At 42.1% G+C, this 20479-nt stretch overlaps 1 protein-coding gene and 1 pseudogene across 3 annotated transcripts; both read left to right on the top strand.

Annotated features, from left to right (window-relative positions):
* The first annotated feature begins 5874 nt into the window (after positions 1–5874).
* On the top strand, positions 5875–17616 carry itprip (inositol 1,4,5-trisphosphate receptor interacting protein). 3 transcript variants are annotated; one of them, XM_086180633.1, is made up of 10 exons: positions 5875–5988; positions 6263–6354; positions 7213–7347; positions 7441–7561; positions 7689–7759; positions 7838–7939; positions 8138–8193; positions 9169–9187; positions 9496–9763; positions 14915–15026. In XM_086180633.1, exons 1-10 carry the CDS (start codon positions 5918–5920, stop codon positions 14919–14921), a joined length of 942 nt encoding a protein of 313 aa, XP_086036759.1. In that variant the 5' UTR covers positions 5875–5917; the 3' UTR covers positions 14922–15026. The 3 variants fall into 3 exon arrangements, with proteins under 3 accessions (XP_086036759.1, XP_086036758.1, XP_086036757.1); XM_086180632.1 differs by lacking the exons at positions 5875–5988; positions 6263–6354; positions 7213–7347; ... (3 more) ...; positions 8138–8193; positions 9169–9187 and having other exon boundaries at positions 9661–9763; positions 14915–17616; XM_086180631.1 differs by lacking the exons at positions 5875–5988; positions 6263–6354; positions 7213–7347; ... (4 more) ...; positions 9169–9187; positions 9496–9763 and adding an exon at positions 12013–12172 and having other exon boundaries at positions 14915–17616.
* A 1143-nt stretch (positions 17617–18759) lies between these two features.
* On the top strand, positions 18760–19983 carry LOC147247419 (RNA polymerase-associated protein RTF1 homolog pseudogene; annotated as a pseudogene).
* Positions 19984–20479: the final 496 nt, after the last annotated feature.

Genomic DNA, 20479 nt, shown 5'->3' with positions numbered 1-20479 from the left:
CAGCTCACAGTGTGTGTACATGTATGTGTGTGTGTGTGCGTGTGTGTGTGTGCGTGTGTGCGTAATAAGGGACATGCGCCTTTCTTTGTGTGGGGAGACAGCTATACGTGTGTGTGTGTGTGTTGGGGGGGATGGGTTTGGAGTTGAGGGTTCATAATATCTGTGATGCTGCACGCTGAACAGTAACATCAAGACAAACAGCACAGCTCGTGCAGTCAGCACTCCTTCAAAGACGTGAGCCTGAGAGGGCACCTCTAGGCTGTGTGACGGGGCAAAGGAGCTGGGTGACAATAAAGGCTCTTATCTGAGGCTGAAATTAGACCACAGCCAGAGCACAACTGATAGGGAGCGTATTAAACTCTTGAAAACGAACCACCCGGGAGGGTGATGCAACGCAGAGGCAACGCTGGCGTAATGCAGACAGATGCGTCCTCCTCTCTCATATCGCTGCGACGCCTCTGAATTATGAATGAGGCCTCTTGCACCTCCTCAATGCAAAAGGCTTCTTCTCTTCGTGTTTGTTTCGTTAATGCTTCGAACTCAAACAGCGCCTGCTACCTTCAGTGTTGGTTGTGCTAAAAATCTTTGATAAAGAGTATTTGAGGGGGCTTTGATAAATCCCCTTTGTCTGTCTGAGAGTCAAACACTGCACGAAGCAGACGGCTTATAGGTGCTGATCTGAGACAAATACTGAGGTTGCCTGGTATTGCATATGAGAACTGGTGTGGATTTTCAGATGCATTTTGGCAAATCTTACATATCTGTGCATTCATTTGATGGCATGGTGATGTTGCTGAAGTTTATATCATCTCTTAAATCCAGGCCACCTCTGACAAATATGCCTAACAGACATGTTCATAAATAAACTGTCAGAAAATGAATGTAGATTCCAAACACCTGATGTGTAAAACCCTCATTCTATGTGATAAACATAGAGCTGAATAATAAATGACTCCATGGCCCTCAGAATCAAACATTTCTATTTATAGGCATTCAAACATTTCCTCCTCCTGCTAACTTTCTCTATTTTCTTTATTCCTCCGACTGATTTCAGGCTCAGATTGTAGATTCAATCACAAGGGAGGGTCAGTGATTCTCATTTCCTGCAGTTTGGTCCTCTTTAACCAAATGACTCTCCCCTCCCTGAAGCTGCTCTCATATCTAGATGTTCTCTCGTGTGAATCTATGTGTACATACCACCGGTATATACTATAATGTGCTTATGCGTGTGTGCCGTGTAGTCATGCAGCCGTGATGCGTGAAGTTAGATGAAAAGGTGACATGAGATGAAAAGGTTAATATTTTCCAGGTGGGTGGAAGGTGATAGTACAGTGTGTGCGTGTGTGTGGATTAATGTGTGCGTTTGTGTGACTTAAGCCACTTTTAGGGACTCAAAGCAGAACTGAGGACTGGTTAATAGGGGGTAATTGGTGAATATGTCCCCCAAAACTAAAACGTTAATATTTGGGTCAGTCGTTTGGATAAGTCTCATAAAAAGTCTATGTAAATACCTCGCAAGTAACTTAAGTATGTGTGTGTGTGTTTGTGTGTGTGTGTGTGTGTGTGTGTATGTGTGTGTGTTGTGCCAGCAGTGCTTATTTATTCTGAAGACATCTCCAAGTTGAATTTAAGTCACTGTCACAGTGCCACCCTATGGTTACAGGAAATGCGACATTTCGTTTATGTCAAAATGACATTGTGCCATCTTCTCCTGAGACAGCACCAGAAGATATAGCGGCTACGTGTTCTCTAGCGCCACCTATCGGATGCAGTAAGTAATATTTGCACCAGGCACAGCATTAATCTGCTCCTCCATGCAAAATTCCAATATTATAAGGTTTAACATCCCTCTCACTTTACTGAACAGACACACACACCAACATGCGTGATGGTGTCAGGGCCTGCTCATCACTGTGTGCAGCTTTGATTGGGACCAGAGCACTGAAGTCTGAAAACTCTCTGAGTGCTTTCTCAGGCATGTTGGTTTTAAGCCAGAGGTGTCCTACAGGCTACAGAATTGCGCTTGCAATCAGATGGTTGGTAGTTCAATCCCCAGGAATGGCAAGATTAATCTGCCGCTATTGAGGTGCCCTTGAGCAACACCCTGAACCCTGACTGCTCAGATGAAGCTGCACAATGGAAACAGATCAGGTTGTGGTTGTGTGAGCAGCCTCTAGGTGTAGATGTGATCGGGATACTCCTGCAGCTCCTTCAACAGGAGTGAGATGTCCTTGACTAAATTTTACAAAGCGTGCTTTTAAAAAAAAAAAAAAGCTGTCAACTTCTTTTTCTTCATCAAGAGTTAGGTGTTCGACCATTTCCTCAGATTGTTGTTCTAAAAGGCTCTGATGAGCCTTCCATTATGTCTCATACCGTCTCTTGAATCCACACGCAGATGCAAGACTTCTGCGAACATTTTCCATCATTAAATCACAAATTTTTGGCAAATACATGGCACTTCCAGCTTCCATTTTAAAAGTTTGAAGGGGGGGGGGGGGCATAGAATTCCACACAGAAACAAGAGTGTCATTGAGACGCCCTTTTATCTGATGGTTCCAGTATGGATCCACTCAGAGGACAGCGAGGGCAGGTAAAGGACAGGACAGCCTGGGTTTAAATCAGAATGGCCTACAGGCTCAGATCAGTTTAGTCTCCCCATTTTGATAAAGCCCCTTCCTGGATTTTCCCAGTGCCAGTAGACTCGATAAATCCATCTCTGTGGGATATTCAACTGGCATTATTCCTGTTTTTCCTCTGAGCTGGAGAAAAGCTTGGAGCGAGACATCCGATCCTCTCAATTGTCCTCCCCAGCAGACATCCCAGTGAATGAATGCTCCCCCTTCCATCCAGGCTCCCGTAGCCACAGATACACTCAGCTCTAATTAAGCAGACCGCTGGACGTGTTGCTGGTGGAAGTCTCTCTGCATATCGTCTAGTGGTTATAGATTTACTCTTTTTTTGTGTGTGCATGTGTGCAAGCTGGTGCGGTGGGACAGGAAGACATGGAGATATTGTGCTTGTTTTCAACGATTTGGGCGATTAACACAATCCTCCTGTTTCATGTGTGGCATCAAAAAAAAATTGTCAACTGGTAGTGTTGGTTGGCCTTGCACAGCTCTCAGACTACAGCACGCCTTAGATCTATAGAACTTGCTGAGCTTTCCCCTGAGACCTGCGTCATCAGCACTGAGGTTATTTCCTGTAGCTGGAGAGCAGCATGACTCTTTTCCTGTTCTGTGTGGAGGCGCATCAGGTTTGTGCCACCAGTTTCTCCTTTACTGGAAGTATGTCACAAGGTAGGTAAGCAGTTGGTCGTGTATCCTCACATTTTCTTTTTGTGTGAATAGAAGTCTGATCAATCATTCTTAGCATCCTGAACACAATCACTATCGTAACAACAACAAAAAAGTCCGAATGGCATCATCTGCCATTTAAGGGGAATGTTTCAAAAAGATGGTTAGAAACAACAACAAAAAAGTGGGCTTGTGTTTAAATGTCAAATTCACAGCAGTACAGCTATTCTGACATGAAAGAGCTGAAGCAATCCCTTCAGAAATATAGTTTTCACTCGTGCTGCATTCATGGTTTATGATTACTACCTGTAGGCCTAGAAGCTTTAGAGAAGTGCTGCAGCTCCAGATGAGAAGGAGCTCAGCCTGGAGCTACTTAAGTATGACATATCAGCTGGCACATACACAGCGACATATATATGCAGCGGATTCCTGGAAATTCTTGTATTTAACTCTGTTTATGTGTTTTGACCCAGTTTCTAAAAAAAAAAAAAAAAAAAAAAGGTTTTACTTTACTTCATTTATGAAACAAGAAATGAACACGCTGAATAAATTAGAATTTTTAATATAAAAGGGCGGGGGGGGGGGGGTCACCGTAGCCCCCTCCAGAATCTGCCTCCAATAACAATAAAAACATTGTCTTATACTATTTTATTTCCCCCGCTCACTCCATCTCGGCGGAGCTATTACTCTGCCTTATTCTGAATGTGACCCCGGGGGCGATGCGAGGCAGGAACACATCGGCCGTCTTTTCATACAGCTGAAAATTTGGGAGTTGCAGTATTTTCTGGTAGTGATTAGGCTGAGATGGTTTGTTGCTGAAGGGAAGAGAGTCGATGTTTGGGAGAGTTTTGTATGCTGTTATTAGACCGTTAGAGCAGAAATCAGACAATGAGGAGTTAATACGTACGAAAGGTGCCCCAATCCCACATCCTCCCATATCAAAGTCAGTCTCATGTGTTATGTTTTGGGGTTGTCCCACTCTTGTAAAAATGATATTTCAGGAAGACATCGGAGGAAATCCTTTAAAAATGTCCACCGGGACTCGAAGATGAACTGGAAAGATTTTGCCCACAAGTTAAAGGACAGGGGTCAAAGTTTAAGGTCACTCATACGAACACAAAGTCTGTCCCAGGAATGTCTTCAAATTTGACACAAACATCCACTGGAAGAGAAGGATGAACTAAAATGGTTTCAAATTCGAGTTTAAGTATTTTAATTTTACAAATTAAGACAACAATTTGCCTTTGAATAAAAAGAATCAGTGAAAAAATCCACGCCTGATCATTTAAAAAAAAATGTATTTGCTTAATTTAATATTATCAAAAACTGTAAATCTTTGTCACTTGGCTTAGAAAGTTCAACCGTGGATGATGGGAACGTGGGAGTGAATTACACCTGTGACCTAATAATGGTAAGAAGATGAGAGCTCCAAGTGTTACTTCAGTAAAAGCTGAGGGGGCATGAACTCCTGAGCTAAACTTGGCGAATTGACAGTCTTTACATTCATCCAATTCTCTTTTCAGGAAAATATCAGCGGAGAGGTCATATTTAAACATCAATTAAACCATTTTCTTCACTGAATACTCACAAATTATGAAGTTATGAATTCAACACAATGATTTATTAAGAATACTTTTATGAGCATCGTTCAGATAGCTTTTGCTAAGACAGTTTTATAGGTTTTGGCCGATAGTATTGCGTCAGTTCTGCAAGGAAATAAAATATCATTTTATAGACGGACCAATCAGAAAGCAACATCGTTTCCAGCATTCAAAATAAAGAACAATTTCGCCCCTTAGTGGCGAAATCATGCGTGGCAGGCATGAAGCCGCCATGTGCACATCGATTCAGACTTTTCCGTGACTTATATAACAAGTAAATGAGCAGGAAGAAATGTTACAAAAAGAATGGCAACACATTTAGATGTAATTATAGAAAAAAATAGCCATTCAAACGAAATTGTTCGCTATATTATGAAGTTAATGTAAAAAAAAAAAAAACTCCTTAAGGATTAAAATCTAATTCAACAACAATGTGTCTCATACGTTTACCTCAGGAAATTACATTAATCCTGTTCAAAATCTATAAGATTACATTCACTGAAAAAAATATGATGCAAATATGTGCTGTTTAAATTTGTGTCACTTGTGTAGGTTCTGAACTACTGGTGGATTTACAGTGTCAGAAAACTGCATGTCTCAGAAGGGAGGGGTAGTTTTTAGTTTATTCAGCTGATGAACAATGAAATGAATGCTTCGACTTCCTAATAATCATGTAAAATATAAAGAAGGTATATTTTATCTGTCAACTGACCAAACAAAGAATTTATTTAAAAATTATTTTTAAAATTATTATGCGTGTGTGTATGTGTGCGTAAGTGGTGTTCAACAAGGTAGCATATTTATAATGAAAGTGAAACAAAATGGCTTTCGTCTTTGTTTATGTTTATAAACATTCGACACCTTCCCTTATTGTTTCAGTTTTATTTCTTTCAATTGCAAAAACCATAGTAAAATGCATACTTCTTTAAAATATTGACAAAATGCCGCAAATTCCCAACCACTCTTGTGCGCATGCGCAATCGCACAACTCGCCATAGAGTGACGGCATGGGCTGGAAACAGGATGGGGAATGAATTACACCTGACCCCTGGCTGGAGTTTTCTTTTTGCTCTGTTTTGCTTCCACTGGTTTGTGTAAGTAACGTTTAATAAACCTGTGTTTGTTAAATTGGGGATGTTTATGAGTCTGTGGTTTTTACGCTATTTCCGTGTTGTGGGTAAATATGTTCATAGGCTCATTACTTAAAAATTGAAATTTCATATTTAAATGCGTGGGAAACAAGGCACGCTAAGATAATTTGACACTGTTCTGGCGTCATTTAACCTTAAGGGTGAATTTTAAAAAATCTTAATCGATTTTTACGTTAAAAAATATATCTTGAAAAACTTTCACTTTCGTTTCCGGCAGGGGTTTTCCTTCGGCATTGTCTCAGACTGAACCGGCGTGTGCAGACGGTTTTTACAAGCATGGCGATATCACTTGTTGCAAGTGTGGGGCAGGTAATGTCTGTCTTACAGGAAGATGAGCCCTTTTTAGGAAATGAGGTTATTGTCCCTAGAGCCAGACGAGCAGATGGCGTTGCCTTCTCTGCTGTAATTAGCATAGCATAATGAATGGTAGTGGTTGGGAAGTGTTAGCATGTTAGCATACCTCCCTTACCTCAATATGCACCCCCCCCCCCCCCCCCCCACACACACACACAAACTCACGGGCTGATTTGATAGCTGTAACTTTCTAAACATGTCTGAACTCGTTTTATGTTGTCAGTATAGTTAGGATAGGAACCTTTGTCCTGTGTGGGTGCTTTTTTGCGGGGGACAGAAAAGAATAAACACAGCAATCCCAAGATTTAACATCGGTTGTGTCTATTTTCCTCTTTATTGTCAGTGTTATTGCACCTCTTGGCAATTTCCAATCACCATCAGCCAGCTGCAGAAAGAGTTCCACTTCACTAAAGCTCCAGCGGTCGTTGACAAAAATATGCATTCACTTTTTATTCTGAGCGCTGTTCTATAAATGCCCTCCAAGAGCGACAGTATTTCAACAATATGATGCGCTCTTCATTCTTTCTCCTCCAGGGAGGCCGACTTTTCACTCGGTCTTGAAATGTATCCATTAAAACTACTAAAAAACTACCGTTAAACTTTGCCCAAAATTAAAATAAACTTAACCCAGACAGCAGCACATATGGGCTGAATCTTCATTGCTTTTGTTGTAATTGATTAGCAGTTTTATGTTGTCAACCATAACATCACAAGATATTGAGACTTTCTGCTGTTTAAAACTGTTTAATTCATTTGACATAATGACAAGTAGTGACACATAGTGTTCCTTTCCTCCGGATTCCATGTCTGTAGGCCAGAAGCTGAAGGAAGACTGCTCTGAGAATCCATATGATGGACAATGTGAGCTGTGTGATACTGGGACGTACAATAGTCTCCCTAATTACCAGCGCTCCTGTTTACCCTGCTCTTCCTGCTCTCATCCCTACGGTACAGATGCAACCACACATTACCATTTCTTCTACTTACCCAGCGCCTCAAAAAACACAACATGTCTAATGTGCCAGGATGTGTTCCTTTCAGCCAATCAGGTGGAGGAGGAACCCTGTACGAGAGCCAGAGATGCGAAGTGTCGGTGCAAAGAGCACCACTATTGCCGTAGCGGCAACGAAAACACCTGTAAGCTCTGTGACCCTTGCAAAAAGTACGTTCTTTCAAATATCTGTGACAAAAGCATTATTTTGCAAAACATTTGGGTCCAGCCATTGTCGATCTCTTCGTCCTCCAACAACTTTGAACGATGTAACAGCTTTTCATTTATTTCGGTCAAGGTGTGGCGCCGAAGGCATCAAAGCAGCCTGTACAGCCATCAATGACACAGTGTGCAACGAGGAAACTGAAAGTACGTCTTCAGTCTCTTTCAGTGTCACTTAATATGTGTGTGTAATAAAACTCTCATGTGTATATCCTTCTGTTTCAGGGGGGGCTCCTTTAGCGACAATACTTGGCATAGTGCTCCCAGTTGCGATACTAATAATTGTAGGATTAATTATTTTCTTTTGGAGAAGAAAGAAGCTATCACGTGAGTATTTGTCAATATAAAAAAAAATATGTCTAATTGTACTATCTATTGTGACCAGCAGAGGGCCCTGCATCTGCATTTGCCAGCAAAGAAGAGAAATAACAGTTTGATTACAATTCAGAGTTTATGTTGATTGTTTTCCTATGATCTCAATAAAATATTAATATTTCTTGTTTTTTTTGTTTGTTTGCCATTAAGGAACAAACCACCTGATTTTAAACCGACAGGAAAATGGTAACAACACAAATGAGGTGGTAAGTAACTCTTTCAATGATATTCCAAATGAAGTAAACATCTGAATACACACCAAAAGTAGAAAATATCAATTATAAGCAGTAAAACGATTTAAATGAAATATGAATTTTATAAAACAGCTCATGGCAATTGCGCATGTTTAAAAAAATAAAGGAACAAAACATTTGAAACGTGGAAACCAAAGTATAAATTCCTCTCTTTCAAATGTCAGGCTAAACAGTTTACAAATTACAGTATCAACACTAACCTGGGGGTGAGAAGGTTGAAGTTTGTGTTATGAAGAAAATAGCTGCTGATGTCAGGTGTTTGACCTCCCAAAGGTTTCTGTGCTACTTACGATGTGCTAGGCTACCACTATACATGACCGTTGCTGCAGGTTTTGTCTAATGATTCATGTTTGATGTCGTATGTTTCCGAATATTTGAAGCAATAAAGATTCCATTTCTGCAACGTGATATACGAAATTCTGATTCTTCGATGGATGCGACACGTTGAAGCACGTCGAGGCGGAGTTAGACGCCTCAGAAGCTTCAGTACGACGCTACGCTCCTTTACCTGTATGCTAAGTGTATGCTAAACTCTGTGTGTCTCTCTTGTTGGCTTAGTTGTCATTAGCTGGAAAAGGTATGGGTTTGTCCTCCTTGTCTTTGTTAGTGATGCTTGGCTGTGGTAGTGCTGTTGTCGTCGTCGTCGTCGTTGTCGTGTGATGTAGTTGTGAGCAGTTTGTTATCACAATACTAGAATTTCAATATTCAATACCGATACCCAGGGAAAAACCAACACTCGATACCATTTGTGATACCACAGGGGGAAAAAAATGACAAAATAATAGGCATAAAAAAGTTTTTAATAACGTCTAGAAAATACAAACAATAAATAACATCTATTGCAACACATAGGCGAAGACAGCACCATCGGTATCGATAATTTTGACAACCCTAATTTGTAATCATTTTGTTTTTTTTGCTTCACAGGAGATGCAGCCCATTAGAGGTAAGAAGTGTGTTGTTTTTATGTTGGATTCAGTAAGTTGTTATCTTTAGGCTGGATGTACAGGTCTCATTTAGCCGTTTTTATGGTGACTTTTGAACTCCATGTCCTTCTCTGGCACATGAAGATGATCCCATTTTTAAATGCAATAACTGCAATATGCAGGTTAAGATTTTGATAAGTCACGTTTAATTTAATAATTCTAGAACCTGCCTTTTTTTTTCTTTTTTTCTTTTACAGCTCCAAAAAAATCAAAATGTCCCCGCATGATAAATAAAGTTGCCTAAGTCTCCCTCGTCTCTGTCTTTCAGCTGTGGATCTCTCAAACCACATCGTCGATATTGCAAAACTACTTGGGTGGAAGGATATGAAGGAGGTGGCGATGCGCAGCAACATAAACGACACCACTATAGAGGCATGTGAACTGAATCACCCGCGTGATGCTGAGGAACAGACCCTCCAGCTTCTGCAGGCCTGGGTGGAGGCCCAAGGCACGGAGGCCTCCAGCAAATTAATACAAATACTACGTAACATGGATAAACAGGTTAAGGCAAAGAAGGTGGAGACGATATTGGCCGTGTGAGTGTTTTTTTCAAACTATTGTGATAAGACACAAGATGTGTGTCCAGTTTTTAAGCTTTCTGCGACTGTTGAAATGTATATAAGCAGAATTTTTAAGGTTTGTGTGCGAAGGATGAATGCGATCAACATGGAGGCAAGGCAAGGCAAGGCAAGGCAATTTTATTTGTAGAGCCTGTTTTCACCAACAGTTTGTCTCAAAGGGCTTCACATGGCATCATAACAACATCCTCTGCCCTTAGACCCTCACATCGACTGAGGAAAAACTCCATAGAAAACCCTTTTTAACAGGGAAAAATCTGAGAAACCTCAGGGTGAGCAACAGAGGAGGGATCCCTCACCCAGGACGGACAGACGTGCAGTAGATGTTGTTACAGAGAAGAAAACAGTTTACAATGCAGAATGTGAGAAACACGGAAATGTTAACAGTTGGAGAAGGAAGCTTCTGGAAGGGGAGGCAGGGAGAACAAGCCAGCTTGATGGGGGACTGGATGGTAGACTGGTTCATGGAAGGGGAGCGCAGGCCGGTGTAATAGTAGGGAATAAAAGGGGGGGGGGTGATGCAGGCGGTGGTTGGAGCTCTGGTGGATCTTTGGAAACACAGAGAGACTGCGAGACACCAAGGCCAAACTACAAAGTGCAACAAGTAATGGTAATGACAGTTCCAAAAATGTGCGGGGAGGAGAGAGGGGGAGAGAGGAGGGGAGGGGAGGGGAGGGAAGGGCTCCATGTAACCTGATGTGTCCCCCAGCAGTCTAAGCCTATAGCAGCATAGCTATCAATGGTTCAGAGCTACCTGAACCAGTCCTAACTGAAGGCTCTGTCATAAAGGAAAGTCTTAAGCCTGGACTTAAACGTGGACCACTTGTGTTACCTCCATTTTTACCAAGTGTGCACTGAATGTCTCCCCCTTCCTGGTTTGATGAGCTACACTGTCGTATTTAAGAGTGATGATGGAAGTTTCTGTGACTTCATATTTAGTTGATGTGATGCATGTATTTTGGTTCCCTTTTTGTGAAATGACACTGTGTTGACAGATTGCACCTGAGTAGATAAAAGGATTACACGCAAGTATTTCACGAGTTCCTCTGTTTTTCAACATAGTGCTGCAACTTTCCCGTTTGAAAGGAGTTTTGTACCATAAAATACAGGTTTACTCACTTTTTCTACGGTACATAAGTTTTTATTTACATCGTGTTACGAATTAACTACTGCACACCACATCTGGTTCGTAATTGAAAAAGAAAACCATAATTTAAAACATCCCTCTTCAACAAAATCCCTGATTATTCAATGAACCTATTTAGCCTACAATCTTTTTGTTTATACTTGTAAGTACATTGTACTTGTACAGGCTGTAAACAAAAAGATACTATGACGAACTACATTTAAGAAAGAAGTTGAGAAAAAAACCTTGACTTCCTGTCAATTTAATAATAAACCTTCCATCCCTGTTCCCCCATTGTGATTTAAAGAGGTGATTTTGACAAATACTGAACTCAGCAACACTAATACTTTTCTTAATCAAATAAATTAGAATATGCGTTCCAAAATTTGAAGCTTGATGTTTTCAGATTGATGTATTTAGGCCAGAACCCAAGTATATTCAGTTTTCAATCACCAAATCAAATCAGAATATATCTGATGAACATGAATTGTCGGTTTATTTGCTAACGTCGGCAGCGCTGTAATGAGAATGAGTAGACCCAACGCAGCCGATGGTGATAAAACAATAACGTTCCGTTTCTAAGGAAATTTCCAGTGTCTTTGTAGTGATTAACTTGTTCAATTTCATATCGTATGTGCGAACACACACATACACACACACATAGACAAAATAAGAATTGTGAATATTCCTGTTCAAATTCAAAGCAGGAAACTGCTTAAATGTTGTTGTTTTTTAAATATGCAAAATATCATATATAATTAGGTTTACTTGCACATGTTTCAATTTCTGCCCCTTAAAATGATCGTGGAACACATAGTTTGAATTTTTAAATCTTATACTGCAAAGTAGCTGCTGGACAAAGCACTTTCAGTTGATATTATTGCAGTTGAAGTTGTGCTAAACTGGTTCTCTTACACCGAGTTTTGAATATTTAGAATTAATTTCTGAAATTTTCGCATCACTTTTGCAAATGTATTTGTTCACTAGTGTTCCTTTGTCAAATATATATATTACTCACACTCATCAATGTATATAAGTATGCTGGCTTTGAGGATCATGAAGAGCAAATGGGCGTGGCTTGTTACTATGGGTGTAGCCCTCAGACAGGAAATGTGTAAGAGCAAAACTGTGTAACTAAACTCACCCTCGTCTTTTACATAAGTTTGTTTGACGGGGTCTTTTGCTTCCACTGTGGTGCGGCTGATACCATGCTGGTGCCATGCCGGTAGATCGTGTCAAAGGTACGTCCATCTTCTGTTTCTTAAAATCTCCAGGAAACTTGCAAGATTTCTAGGAAAAAGCGAGTCGGAGCGGCTGTAAGTGGTCAAACTTATGTGATTCTGTCGTTTGTTTTCAGCAGCATTTGTGCTTCAATAAGTTGCTTTTCTTCACAGCTTAGTGTTTTGAGCGAGTTACGGCTGCTTTAACTGTGACTCATGTGTGGGTCTGGATTAATTTTGGTCCGAAACCACATTTCCGTGATGAGGCGGTGGGTCATTATTTTGTTGCTAAGACAACTGAGGAGGAGGAGGAGGAAGTCGCTACTGGCAACTTGCCAAACTAAACTCCATCACTTTAGAAGCACAATCCTGTCATTGATGGAGACTTTGACTCACCTCAGAAAATGACGTATTTAACACTTGCTGAGTATGCGTGTGCTTTGCTCTATGTTTCCTTTACTTCACTTTACTTTGGGGGAAGTGCTATTTGCTCCATTGACGCATTGAAATGAGCATTTTGACTCGTGGTAGCAGGGTACACACAGATGTAGCTGATCAAATTAATTTTGGCCCCAATCGGTGTCACAGCCTAATACCTGGGCCAAGGCCCACCTAATTGGAATGAGGCTATAATAATTGAGCATAGGCAAACTTTTACACCTTCTTTACTCTGGAATTATGTATTTTTCTGATTTATTGGGTACACTAAGATAATACCAATGCAAGATAATAGAAAAGCCATGAAACAAACCCTCCGTAAACAAGAATTAGAATCAATCTGAGGGAGGTGTCGATTTATTTTGCCATTTTTAAGGCAGATGTTTGTAGGACTGTATAACTTTGTCAGATTACATGTTTATTTAGGGTGTATTGATATGTGTACTGTCTTGATACATCTTTTTGATGGCAGAGGACACAGTTTATTCTGGGCACAATGGGAATATCGATCCGTATTGTGATCGGCCATCTTTGATGAGCCTTTAATTTGAAATTCCATTGGGCAGTATTTATTGTCTATGTAATGTTTAATTGGGAAACTCAATTTCATATGATGAACCCTTCAATTTACATCTCTTAGTGTTAATCATATCGCGTACATCCCATGTTCATGGATTTAGGGGTTGACAAATCTCCTTGATTTTTAAAAAAAAATTCTCTCAAATCTCCAGTTAGGCCGTTTTCTTCTTCATGTAAACGGCTTCGCTTTCTCACACTGGGATGTTTATGTTCTCCCAGTTTGGCACTGGTCCAATGGTGGAAGTGTCAGCAATCAAACCCAGTGGATGGGACAATGACCTGCTAGATCCACTTGGGTCAGTCAGACATTACATCGACTATATATAGACTGGTATTTGTATCGTATATATGTATTCAAACATTCTGCATACTGGATTCTTGTTGACTAAAATGCCACGGAAAGTATTTTTGCGTATATTAGTTGTCTTTTGTTTTAATTTGCACTGTAAAGTTTTTTTTGGAAAAAAAGGATTCAGTCTGAGTGTGTTCCAAATGATTCTGGCGGACATGCTCAGCATCAGTCTGGATCCTTTGGGTTTGTTTGGATGGACGGAACCATGGAGGTGTTGGAGAGCATCCAGCTGTGGAAGTCATGAGAAGTTTCCCCGGCTCATTCCCTTTACTGCTGCTACGCTGACTGAGAACGGCTCATAACCTCATGATTTTATAACGCTTTCTGACGCGTCTTTGTCAGAGTCAGGGGGCGAGCACGTTTAGCGCCAGAGCGTTTTGAAATGCAGAAAAGTTAGAAATTCTTCAAGGACCTTACATCATTTCCTCTTCTGTGCAATGTATTATGTTACGTGTTTATCTTTCTCTCCCAGAGAGGAGATTTCATTTTCTGCTAACAGGATGTAAATGTTAGGAGATATAATGTTGGTACGGGAGGAGGAGGGTTATCAGAGAAGGGCTCCATCTTCCTTCCTCCCTTGTTGCCGTCTGATACTGAACAAGTGCGTCACTCGACACGCTGCCTCTATATTTAGAGCTACGAGCTGTGCTTCCCCCTGAAGGGTGGAGTACAGAATAACAATACGCGGATTCTTTTTTCCTCTTTTTTTCTTTTTTAAATACTCAGATTTTCATACATTGTAGTTCCTCTTCGCCATACGATCATGTTGAGTCCACGCTGTTCCCGCCGGTGCTAGAATCCCTCGACAATGCATGAATGTGAATCTTGAATATTTATTGGGGTATTGTCATACTAAATCTGTGGGTCAGTGGCTCTTTTTTATTTGTTGTTTTGTTGTCTTTCTCATGGTTTGCTTCTAACCCTCAGAGACCCGCCGGAGTCCCATTTTATCTAAACAGGGAGGGACGTCAGGTCAAAGTTTAAACATCAAGATTGATATGAGATGCAAAACTGGAGCATTTCAGGCCACTCACTAATTGATGAGAATGATTAAAAAAAATAAAAACGTAATATTTCTATCGTGATGTAAGGAGAGATATCATCTTAGATTTTGGATACCGCTAAAAAATGACATCCCAAAAATGTTTTTTTTTTCTGTAATGGCTGGATTACATTAAAGTGCTGTTTTCTCTGAGTTCTCTGAGTTTATTTATCCAAAATGTCATTTTGTCTATATTTTGTGAAAGAACCAATAGTTGATACTACATCAGAGCACCAAGATCAATATTGAGGTATTTGATCCAGAAGGTAGTAATATTTGACTTTGTGTGTATCACTCAGCTCTTCGATATGAACCTTGAATAAATCCACCGTTTTTTTGCTTTTTGTTTCAGAGTCTGAGCTGCAGCTGCACGGACGTGTGTGAAGTGCTTTAATGTGAACCGTCGAGACACGTTGAAGATGCAGGGCGCCATAGCACGAGTGTGTGTGGTAGTGGCGGCTGCCATATTAAACCACCCCCTGCTCTTTCCTCCAGAGAACACCACACTACCAGAGCAGGACAAGGAGCTGATGGCTCGCATGCGGGAGCATGAGGAGAGGATGAGAATGGAGCAGGCCAAGCTGGAGGAGGAGCTTTTGCTGCTGGACGCAAAGCAGAAGGAAACCACGGCGGAGGAAAGTTTTAGCTGGTACTTCTGGAGCGCTGTGTCCTTCATCATATTCTTCACCATTGAGATGGGCAGGGTGGACTTTGCTGATTCAGAAATGAGGCCGGTTGACGACGAGGACGTGTTCTTGGAGAGTGGATCCATCAGCCCCAACACTATGCTTCTAGATAAGGATATTCTGAGCAACTTCTGTGACAAATGCACATACAGTTCTGCCCATGAAACCTGGAGGGTGAGGGAGTTTGTCGAGGGCTTTGCCGATGACCTCCTGGAGTCGCTCCGGAGCGTATGTGACAGGGATGCAGACATGGAGGTCGGGGACTTTGTGGGGATTGGAAGCATGTTTGAATCTTGGAAGGTGTGCAAGCCTCTGATGTGTGACCTCATTGTGCCGTTCTCACCTCCGGAGCCGTTCTCCTTCAAGTCCCACCTGTGGTGCGATCCATACAGTGGCGTGACCCCAGACATGCAAGGCTGTGGCATGATAAAAGTGACCAGGGAGAAAGACTGTCTCTGTGGCTCTGCTAACCTGGGCGAGGACATGCTTTGTCTGTTGCACAGTAGAACCGATGCCCTGGTCGTGGAATGCAGCCCTGATGAGCTGCTGTGCTCCAAAAACACACCTTATCTGGCCAAAGATCAGGTCATGAAGTGGTTCCAGATCTCTGTGACTAAAGCATGGGGCCGCATCTCCCACAAATATGACTTTGAGGTCACTTTTCGCAGCCTGGATGCCGCCGGTGCCTTGAAGATCAGATTCCGTTCAGGGAAAGTCATCATGATGAATGTCATCCCAGTCGTTCAGCTGGAGGGCACAGATGCTTATTTTGTCCCACATTTCCCCTCAGATTGTGGCAGTTTTCCAGACCCATACTGGCCGCTATCTCTCGCTGTCTACGAGAGGGATTTATTGAAACACATCGCCAAACGCCTCCCGCAGAATTCCTGTCACTTACACTGCCTGCAAATTGTTGCTTTCCTACACAGGAAGCAGGCAGGGCTCACAGGAAAAACTGGTTTGACAGACTATCACTGGAAGACTGCCCTGTTGCACCTGTTGCTGCGTAAACGTCCGTTTGCTTGGAGCGCTGAGAACGTGGAGCGCAGGCTTCGGGATGTGCTCGGCTACATGCAGAGAAGCCTTCAGGAGAAGAGACTTCTTAACGTTTTAATCGGAAACAGCAAACTGCCGGACAATATCCAGGTTCCTGAGATGGTGCGGAAAGCAGAGCCTGTCAATTTATTCCGGCCTCTAGTGTTGCAGCAGAACCTTTATGCTGTAACGGTGAGGCACTTCCAGGAAATGTTGAGGAATTCCACCGTGCTCATACAAGAGTACACTCCTCTCACGTCAAATGGAGGTGTACACCGCCTGGATGATTATTAGTAATAACGGAACCTGATTCACATGTATTTAAATGAGGAGGTGGACATGAAGCAGCTATTTTATTAATGGCTAATATTTGGACAGTATTATTGTGTCTACTTACTTAGAGGAACGCATCATCTTTTGGGGAAATACGTCTGTTTGCCATGTCAGAGGAAGCACATCCTTTCAGTGCCTGCATTTGTGAGCTGAGACCCACAGAACCCAGCTAACCACTGGTTAGCGTAGCTAGCTTTAGCGGCGGTGATGTAACCACAGTTGTGCTTAAAACTCTGAAATCACTGCAAATTACATGAACATATTATATTTTTTTAGAATAAGACAATACTATAGGGAAAGCATCTGTCCTACCTGGATGCAGTGTGAATTCACACAGCACTTTAAAAGCCCCATTGTTGGTTGAGTCAGCAAGGTAAGAGGTATGCTAATACTTCCCATCCACTACCATTCACTGTGCTAAGCTCACTCACGTTCAAGCTGGTTTCTGTAGGTTTTAGTTCCCCAAATGCAGCACAGAGGACAGAAGGGCATCTTCTTGTCTGGCTCTGTAGATTATAACAAACAATCGCATGTCCCCCAAAACTGTTGTGTTCCTTTCATGATGGTAATCAGAGAGAATAAGGCGCCCAGCAGCCGATATATTCAGTGTACTCAGCAGAGCAGGGAAACCTTGTGGTAAAACTACATATCTTCTAAGTTTTGACAGGTGTACCACACACTTGCGTATTTATATACTTTTTAAATCCTTCTAAAGGACTTTTTGAAGATTACAAATCATGTAGCTTGTCTTAGGAGCAATTTTCAGGCCCAGAAGAAGCTGCAGCCATTTAAGATGCTAATTTCATTTCACTTTTCACATGACAAACATAAAATACCTCTTCTGTTATGCCAGTCTGAACGGGAGTTCTTCACCAACAAGTGTAGCACTGTTTCTTGTTTTCATTCATGCAAATCTGATGGCAGCTAATACATTTTGTAATGTTCAAGCCAATTAAATGCTCCTTTTTATTGCTCATTAAAAAGCCAGACCTTTATTTGACACTTATGAGTTGATGTGAACTTTTTGGCGGGATTCAGTTGATGAAAAAGGTCCAACCTGTGTCGTGTGAAGCGAAATCATCATGCAGATTTAAGTAAAAATCCAGACGGGTATAATTAGATTTTTAATCAAGGAAAGGTGTTGCAGTTTAATGTGAACACAGATGGCACCACAAGTCATAACTACTATAACTTATTCTCAGTATGTAGATTATATTTTTTTTCTCAATAACAAGTACAACACAACATTTATTTATTTGAGCCTCAAACTTTATTTAAAGAGTAAGTAAACCCCAAAATCACTCTTATTTCTCCTGAAAACTAAAGTAAATGCTGTTTGAATTCAAAATCTTGTGACAAATATGCTCAGCAACTGCTCCTCTACTGGTTCAAACTCAGGGGTGACATTAAGTCTTGATATTTGGCTGTAGAGGTGATGGAATGGAGATACATTTCAACTGTAGCCAGCAGTTCACTGGATTCTGGAGGTAAAGGTCCTCCACCTCTGTGTTGTGTGTCAGTGAATATCCGTACTTTTTGAGAGAACATTTGACATCCAATTAGATGGTGCGGTGCAGTGGTCAGCACTGTCGCCTCACAGCAAGAAGGTTCTGGGTTCGAGTCCCAGCTTGAACACGGCATCTTTCTGTGTGGAGTCTCCATGTTCTCCCTGTTACTGTGTGGGTTCTCTCTGGTACTCCAGCTTCCTCCCACAGTCCAAAAAGACATCAAGAGGTGACGAGGCTGATTGATACTCTGAATTGACCGTGGGTGTGACTGTGAGTGTGAATGGTTGTCTGTCTCTATGTGTTGGCCCTGAGATGCCGACCTGTCCAGGGTGAACCCCGCCTCTCGCACGAAGTCAGCCAGGATAGGCTCCAGCCCCTCCGCAAACCTCAATAGGACAAGCGGGAGGAAATGGATGGATGGAAGGATGGATGGTGACACTACGGTCACATGACTGACACATAACATAACTGTCACAACAGATCACTCAAAGAGGGAGATCTATGAGATCACTGATACTTGTCAGTGTAACAGCCCCTGCCCACTTCATCAAAACTCACAGAGAACTGAGCTGAAGTAGCTGTACTCTTAACTGCAACCTGAAAACAAGTCAGAGGTACGGTCCACTGTTCATCTCATGGAAGACAGAAGACCGCTATCTTCTGCAACATCTGGGAGAAAGCGGAAGCGCGCTTCTCCCTCTCCCTGCAGAGCTACTAATTCCTTTCGGTCCCGCTCTCCCTTACATAAACGTCCTCGGGTGTCTTCACCTTCTGTTGAGTCTAGAAGGCCCCGAGACGCCCCCAAACAGCATGAGAGGCCCAACAAAAGAACCCAGGCCCTGAAAAAGCAGAGAGCTGGACATCAACAGCCCCTGCAGACCAACAAGGTCCACTCAGAAGCTCCACCAAAATGGCAGCCCGTGTCACCAGCTGACCTCAAAAGGATCTGGCTGTCCAGAACAAAGCTGGAACAATGGTGTCACATGCCCTTCTTTGCTAGGACTGTGACTGGCTGCTTTGTCAAGGTGGCAATGAGGAACAGCAGATGTGAAGCAGTTTACAAGCTTGCTGAAATTGGGGATGTGGTGGAGAAGGAGACGATCTATCAACTTGGATCCACAAGAACCAATAAAGCTTTGCAATTAAAGCTTGGTGATGACACACAGGTTGTGAGGATGGAATACCTGTCGAATCAGGAATTCACAGATAGTGAGTTCATGGAATGGAGAAATTCAGTGATGGTGGCCGGGATGCAGGTTCCCCAGCTGGATGACATCATCCAAAAGGAGCAGGCCATCGCTGAGGCTCTGAGCTGCACTTTAAGGGAAGAGGACATCGATCACATTGTTAGAGAGAAGGAGAGGTTCCGAAAAGAACCAATAAACTATGCGAAGAGGAAAGTTCAATTATTATCAGACATGGCCAACGCGGAGCAGTGCAAAGATGCTGAGAAAATTAAAGCACTCCAGGAAGAGCTAAAGGAGCTCATCAAGAAGACAGAGGGGCTTGATAGAAAGACGATCAAGAAAATCCCTGACATCACCGCCATCACGAAGAGACACAGAGGCATTGTGAAGCCTAAAAAAGCTCATGTGGCCCAAGGACGGACTTTAGAAAACACAGAAAGTGGTCCTTGGAGTCAAAAAAAGTGCAGACCCATCTTGTTTACAAATGTAAGGAACCCATGTGTCCGGACAGCGCTTCAAGCCAACCAGAACCACAGCTGTGGGTCAGGGGTGAATCCAGCCAGTGAAAGACAAAACCAGCTGGCTCAAGGACAACCAGAAAGCTACCCAACCACTGGACCCTCGGAGGACTTACATGAACTTCATGACTTTGACATGGAGTTTGACCTGTAGCCAAAGTAGCCAAGCCAAGCCATTTGGGAACTGCAGCACATGAGGAACAGGCACTGACTGAGGAAACAACTGACTATTCCTCATTCCTCAAGGTCAACTCTGAAACCCACCAGCTGACCTCATAAGGATCTTCGTCTTCAGATGAAAGCTGGAAAACCGGTGTCACATGACCCTCTTTGTGACGACTGTTAGCCAGTAAAGGCTAACCTAGCAGAACGTTAGCTCAATCGTAAATTTAGCTTGAGTCAGTAACTGGAAGAGGAAAGATGCTGAATGGATGGTGAAGTTGATGCTTCCTCTCTGTTATAGACTCTGTGGTTGAGGAGGGGATTAAATCCCCCAGAACACCCCAGAGTAGATTCTATTAACAAATGTCAGAAGTCACTTCCTGTATTGATGTGGAATGATATGGAAATGAGTAATTTGATGTGAGGGCAGGGTATTTGAAGACATTAAAAGAAAAAAAACAATGAAACAAATTGTTTTCTTGTTGTTT

Source organism: Aulostomus chinensis, chromosome 16 (genome assembly GCF_037954235.1).
Source record: "Aulostomus chinensis isolate RoL2024-O1b breed Wild chromosome 16, RoL_Achi_v1.0, whole genome shotgun sequence".
NCBI lineage: Eukaryota > Metazoa > Chordata > Actinopteri > Syngnathiformes > Aulostomidae > Aulostomus > Aulostomus chinensis.
The sequence above is the reverse complement of the archived record's forward strand: the minus strand, read 5'-3'. Positions and strand labels throughout refer to the sequence as shown.

Bases quoted from the DNA above. Each gene is read 5' to 3' on its own strand.
- itprip (XM_086180632.1), top strand. From the start codon at position 14,982: ATGCAGGGCGCCATAGCACGAGTGTGTGTGGTAGTGGCGGCTGCCATA.